The sequence below is a fragment of the Montipora foliosa genome, chromosome 6 (assembly GCF_036669935.1).
Source record: "Montipora foliosa isolate CH-2021 chromosome 6, ASM3666993v2, whole genome shotgun sequence".
Lineage (NCBI taxonomy): Eukaryota > Metazoa > Cnidaria > Anthozoa > Scleractinia > Acroporidae > Montipora > Montipora foliosa.
The window spans coordinates 44,638,797-44,644,947 of record NC_090874.1 but is presented as its reverse complement, the minus strand read 5'-3'; the positions used below and the strand labels follow the sequence as shown (position 1 = coordinate 44,644,947).

The window sequence follows — 6,151 nt, the reverse complement described above, 5'->3', positions numbered from 1 at the left end:
TAATAACTTAAGATGTATTTCTTTACCTACTTCAGTAACATATTCTACCCAAAGCAATAAATTAGATAATCCCCCGGTCACCACGTACGGGCTATTTAGCACTTATCGAAGCCCAAACATTTTAAGGATATAACTTTTACCTTAGGCTTCGCAATCTCAGTGAGGGCATAAAAGCAAAATCAACAGTGCGCAACAGGAGGCTTCCTTCAATTCCAGCGAAGACAGTGATTGACTTCAAAAACGTCGGGACACTTACGTCATCAATGTTCATGATTTTTAGGGGACCGACCATATGTCAAATGAAAAATGAGGATTTCCTTTCACGATGCTCTACCAACTAAAGATCCAGAGAAAAACCATAAAATGATCATTTGCAAGTCATACTGTAATCACGAGAATCGTAACCACATTTAATTGTATGCAAATTCGTGAGCGTTTCTAAGAATCTTTTGTGAACTTTCTCCCAAGTAATCAGTGCGCAGTCACCGATTTGAAAGGGAACGAAGTGGGAAAAACCAAACCAGTATATACTATGCATTACCAATGATTCCCAAGGGATCGCGTCACGATTCCCTCTTCTAATAATGATTTTTTCTGCTCGTTGTAATGATATGTTGGTTTTCTGGCGCTTTGCTCGCACAGTAAAGACAGGCGTGCTGTGACAACTATAAGTCCCCAATGAACACTGTTATGCTAAGTTGACGAAGGAATCAAGAGAGGCTAATTCATACGGGCGATGTCGATCTAACATTGGCGGCACTGGTCGTTTGCACATCGGATTATTGACGTCATATCCCAGCTTTGCCAGTGTATCGTATCCTTGGCCCACCCTGTCCCTCTCCCTCTCCACCCAGTAACCGGTGTACTGGCGACCTCCTGGTGGACGATTCACTGTCAGGCGGGATAGCCCTCCGACGAACTTGCGTCCCAGACAGCCGAGAGAAGCTTCTCACTCTATGGAATCGGAATAGCTAGACCCCATTCGGGAAGTAGAAAAGGAAGCATTTTTCCAAACATGTCGACAATGAAAATTTCTTGATGACTGAAGAAACCAAGCTGTTTAGGGGCGTACGTGCACCAAAAGCGTCATTACGTGACAAAAACCGAAACGATGTTTGAACAGAATACTACTGGGGTGGAACTCTGAAGGCTGATTTCTATCAGAACAGACGCCGTCTACTACATGACATTTGCTTTGAAGTGCCCCTCCACAAACAAGAACAGTGCTGATAAGGAGCGTTAATCGTTGGAAGAATGTTCAATGCTGTATTGCAGCTCAAGCACATAGTTTAGACGGCCTACTCTGGGATAATGGGAGTATTTATTCGCAGATCATGTTAACATTAGAATGTTTGAAGACATAGTACTTCTCATTTGGTTCACGTAACGTTTCTTCCTCACACAATGTAATTAAAGTTAAACTACACATAACACTAGACGTTTCATCTATCAGGGCGTGACAACGTCAACAGAAGTGCCCACTGTCGGAAAGTTTCAAAAGAGGCCACCTCGTAGCAGGTCGTGGCAAAGTAAGAACTTTTTGGTGGGAGGCGCGGTGGCCTCATGGTTAGTGCGCTCGACTCCGGATCGAGTGATCAGGGTTCGGGTCCTGGCCGGAGACATTGTGTTGTGTTCTTGGGCAAGACACTTTACTCTCACGGTACCTCTCTCCACCCAGGTATAAATGGATACCGGCGAATTTAATGCTGGGAATAACCCTGCGATGGACTAGCATCCCATCTAGGGGGGAGTAGAAATACTCCTAGTCACTTAATGCTACAGTAACCAGAGATAAGCGCCGGCCTGATGGGCCACTAGGCTCGTAGAAGACTTTACCTCTTTTTACCATGTTAACATTAGAATGTTTGAAGACATAGTACTTCTCGTTTGGTACACGTAACGTTTCTTCCTCACACAATGTAATCAAAGTTAAACTAGACGTTTCATCTATCAGGGCGTGACAACGTCAACAGAGGTGCCCATTGTCGGTAAGTTTCAAAAGAGGCCACCTTGTAGCAGGTCGTGGCAAAGTAAGAAATTTTTATCACCTTAGCGTGGTATCCCCATCCCTTGTCCGATATACGCAGTTACACAACTAGATCGACAAACGCTGTATTCCGGCCTGTCTGGAACACAGCAGGGGAAAATCATATAGGATTTATTCAATCATATATCCAAAGGTCACCGGTTTTCATTGCCCATTCGAGAGTAAATTACATCATTTAGCCATTACCTGAACTCCTAAAACCATACATTGCAGTTCTTGGAGTTTATGTCTTGTGACAATGAAGGCGACAAAGGTTCTACGCCTCCTGTTTTTCATAGGATGTGTTGCCTTTGTAGTACAAGGAAAGTCAGTTAAATGGAAAAAAGGTAAGTTTCAAATTTTTAACGTCCCTACAGATAGAAAGATTCCTTATCAACAGATTCATGGCATAGGATTTTTTGATCGCGTTTCCTATTCTTGAATGTGTAGATTTTTGTTACTGAGGATTTGGAGTAAAAAATGTCCCGTCTTTCCCGACAAGTCTTCCGCTGTGTGTTCGCTTTGAAGTTAAATATTGTAGTCAATGAGAAGAACAACTGGTTCCCACGTGTGGCAAAAAGTAACCCATTTCGCGTCACGAACTTTAGCAGTCTTCAACACAAATCCAGTGCTTAACAGAAGAGAAGAAAAAATTCCGTTGACTGTTTTCGTTTCATGCCAAATTTGCACGTAGTTAATCATATTTAGGAAAATAAATTTTATCTAACAGTAAATGTTTCATGAGCACTTTCGAGCTAATTTTTTCTAATCATCTCATTATGGAAAATCCACTTTCTTGTCATTTGTTTGTAGTTTTTGAAAGAAACCAGTTAAATCATGATCTACGACATTTAGATTGACAGAACATAAAACTAATAGCAGGATATAATAAATGTCCAATTAAAGGCGAAAACCACAAACACCACCACTCTACAATCAAATGTCATCGACATCACATACAAAGATAATCTGATGCTGTCGTTTTTACTTTCAAGCAAGAGCTGGCGAGGGGAAATGGTGATGAGACTGTATTCGATCTTTTGCAGACGAGATCAAAACTTTGAGACCAAAGAATGAACCTGGTGATGAACAAAAACACAACAAGCTGGCACCAAAGGTCTCGGACTCATCAAACGCTGACAAAACGAAACCAAAAGATGGTTAGCAAATGCGTTACATATGATAAGGCTAATCTGTAGTTCACGCCTGAAAGCGATAAAGAGGTTGAGCACAGGCTGCAACATTCCTGAACCTGAACCTTTCGGTCACTCTTCTCAAACCACTAATCCTGAGCTTCTCAAAAACACTGATAGTAAAATTGGGTTTAGGCAAGAGAACACGAGAAAAGAAATCTAGCGAATCCCCAATGTTGGGATCTATTCCGATAGGTAGTATAGCTCAAAGATATGAAATTGGTTTATATGTGTTTATATAGTGCAAGATTACAAGGAACCCTGTAAAAAGAGGCATTTTGCGGCGAAGGGTGCTTTCATTGCACAACTTTTTGTAGGTCAATAATCGTTCGTCAGTGCGTTTTGTGACTCCAGGTCAAAGCGACTCCTCCATAGAGCAATGCATTCCGGCTCTTCCATAGAGCAGTGCCGTCTGGTCGCAAGCGCAATGCATTTTGGTAAAAAGCCAGCACAGCCAAAAACATATGATTTTGAAGGTGCACGCTAGAGTAGTCATGGGAATAACCGATAAAATAACCTTCGCTGTATGGTCATTATCTAAAAATATTAGACGGATGCAGTGGATGTGATTCATGATTTTGTTATTTTTAATTGTAGTCATTTGTAATGGTGACTTGTATTTTGTAGTCGATTCACAATTTTAGTTGTAAGAGATTTCAGTTACGTGTCCCGTATTAGCAGAGGATATTCTCCCCCGCTAGACACGTTAACAAAGTCATTAATATTAATATTTTTATTATTTGTTTCAAATAATTACCACGGGACGTAAGGATTTGCTCTGTTATATTCCCTTGGATAAGGTAATTATTGATCAGGAACTACATAATCAGGTGTTTATTTTTATCAGAACGCATTGCGTTTGCGTCCAGATTGCACTGTGCAGCGACCAGAATGCATTGCTATACGGATATGCCACGGGAATAAATTTAAAATGAACCAGGAAAATAACCTTCAGTTGTTGTCCTGTAACCAAATGGTAGCAAATGCTACGATACAGCAATTGCTTAGTATGCAGTTATTTTAAATGTCATCTCTTTTACATGTCGCGTCATGATAAGTTCTTTATCGATGGCAAGGGTTTCTTCTTTCAAGGATCGAGTTTAACAGTCAGTATATAATTTTTTTTCAGATGAAGTGGCCAAAAATGTGAAAGAGGTCCAAAAATGCACTTGCGAGATGCCACCGGACGACAGCCAGAAGAAAACTAGATTTGTGAAAAAATGCTACAGCAATCAAGATTCCAAAATGTGCCAAAATGACAAAAAGAATTGCGATTGCAACCAAAGGAACAAAATGCCAAAAAAGTGCAAGTCCGGAGATTACAAGGGCAAGAAGGTTAGGAATGAGCTGATTGATGAAGAAAAGGTCAATAATGCCACTAAGAAATGGAAATGTCCCTGCAACAGACGCTCGAGTACACAACAAGCAGCACTTGCGGAAGTATCAGATGATCCGGGTGTTTTGGCGGTCGCACCCGTTTCCCCACAAGAAACAGGCCACAGAGGAAAGGGCTCTAAGAAATGTTGCTGCTGCGACTGCTGCCATGATTGCTGCTGCTGTCACGACTGCTGCTGTCCATGTTGCTGCTGCTGCCACTGCTGCGAACCATGTTGCTGTTGCTGTCACGAGTGCTGCTGCCCATGCTGTTGCCACTGCTGCCATTGCTGCCCATGTTGTTGCCATTGCTGCTGTAAGAAATCCAAGGATGCTCCCCAAAAGCCCCAAGTAATAAATCCTCTCATCGCTGAAGCTAAACCACAGCATCACTGAAAAAGATCATCTAATGCCAAATTCAAATTAAACGGTTGCGTAACCTTACTCGTGAAAACATGCAATAATGCCAAACAAACCTCTGTGACTTGCCGACAATATTAAAACGAAAAAAGAAACATCGATGATGTAGAGACAATAAAAAGTTGATAGTTAAAGACATTCATGCTGTTATCATTTTGTTTGCCTGTCCTTGGATGACCTAAAAGGTGTCACAGGTCGTGTTTTCACGACAACCGCTATCTCGCTTAACATTCCTGAAAGTGCTTTGTTTACAGACTTTGTTAAGCGACTTAAATTGATACATGTTTTCATGGGTAATATTAAATGAGGAGAGGGCACGTGCCAATACAATAATAAAAATAATAAAAATAGCGCGCCTGTTGTATTTTCGATTTGATTAACCGCAAACGAGTCCTCATTGGCCGAAAGTAAGTTGCCAATTCGTTTAAGCTAACTTGGTTTGGTGGTTTAAATTTAATGAGAATGTCATTGAAATTTGCCGACTCGCTTAACTTTAAGCGAGTTGGGAAAGGAACTGTTTTCATGGAATTTTCGGTTGTCACTTGCTAAGCGACCTGAAAAAGCGCTCGTGAAAACAAGGCCAAAATGTCCTTGATTAAAACTTACAAGTGCTTAGTCAGTAATTATAGCTTGCAATGATACCCACGCACGAGCACATACTTCAAAAATACCATGGGATCCGGCAACCGGAAGTGAGCTGTTTTCTCTTTTAATTTGTCTTTACACAACCACATTTACATTGCTAAGTATCTTTTCTCCATTACAGATCTGGGAAACTGTCCTAGCACGCGCAATGTTCTCTTCCGGTTGCCGTCCGCGTATCAAAAACTTGCGTGCTTAAGCTCCCTAGTATAAACAACGACAACGGCAATGTCAACGATAACATCACCATAATATATGTTATCGCTATCGTAAGTGTTTCGCGATTACTTCATCTTTTTCACATTGTATAATACAGGCCAAGTATCCTGAAACTGTAGGAGTGCGAACGATTTCGAGGAGAGAAAATGATTGGCATTCTCACGTGACTTCAGTGGTCGAAGATTTAGTCGGAGGAAGAAATTCCGACGCCTCTGATGCCACGTGAGAATGCCATGTATTTTATTGGATGCTTGATTGGCCGAGCTCAGTTTGATTC

General features: G+C 41.3%; 1 protein-coding gene across 1 annotated transcript; it reads left to right on the top strand.

Moving 5' to 3' along the window:
* Positions 1–2,020: 2,020 nt before the first annotated feature.
* LOC138009115 (uncharacterized) lies at positions 2,021–5,363 on the top strand. Its single transcript, XM_068856416.1, has 3 exons — positions 2,021–2,373; positions 3,073–3,186; positions 4,349–5,363. The coding sequence occupies exons 1-3, from the start codon at positions 2,286–2,288 to the stop codon at positions 4,987–4,989; spliced, it is 843 nt and encodes a 280-aa protein (XP_068712517.1). The 5' UTR covers positions 2,021–2,285; the 3' UTR covers positions 4,990–5,363.
* Positions 5,364–6,151: the final 788 nt, after the last annotated feature.

Excerpts from the sequence above, each read along its gene's own strand:
- LOC138009115 (XM_068856416.1), top strand. The coding sequence starts at position 2,286 with ATGAAGGCGACAAAGGTTCTACGCCTCCTGTTTTTCATAGGATGTGTT. Across the intron at positions 2,374-3,072 it reads GTCAGTTAAATGGAAAAAAG|ACGAGATCAAAACTTTGAGA; the intron begins GTAAGTTTCAAA and ends GATCTTTTGCAG. Across the intron at positions 3,187-4,348 it reads CAAAACGAAACCAAAAGATG|ATGAAGTGGCCAAAAATGTG; the intron begins GTTAGCAAATGC and ends ATTTTTTTTCAG.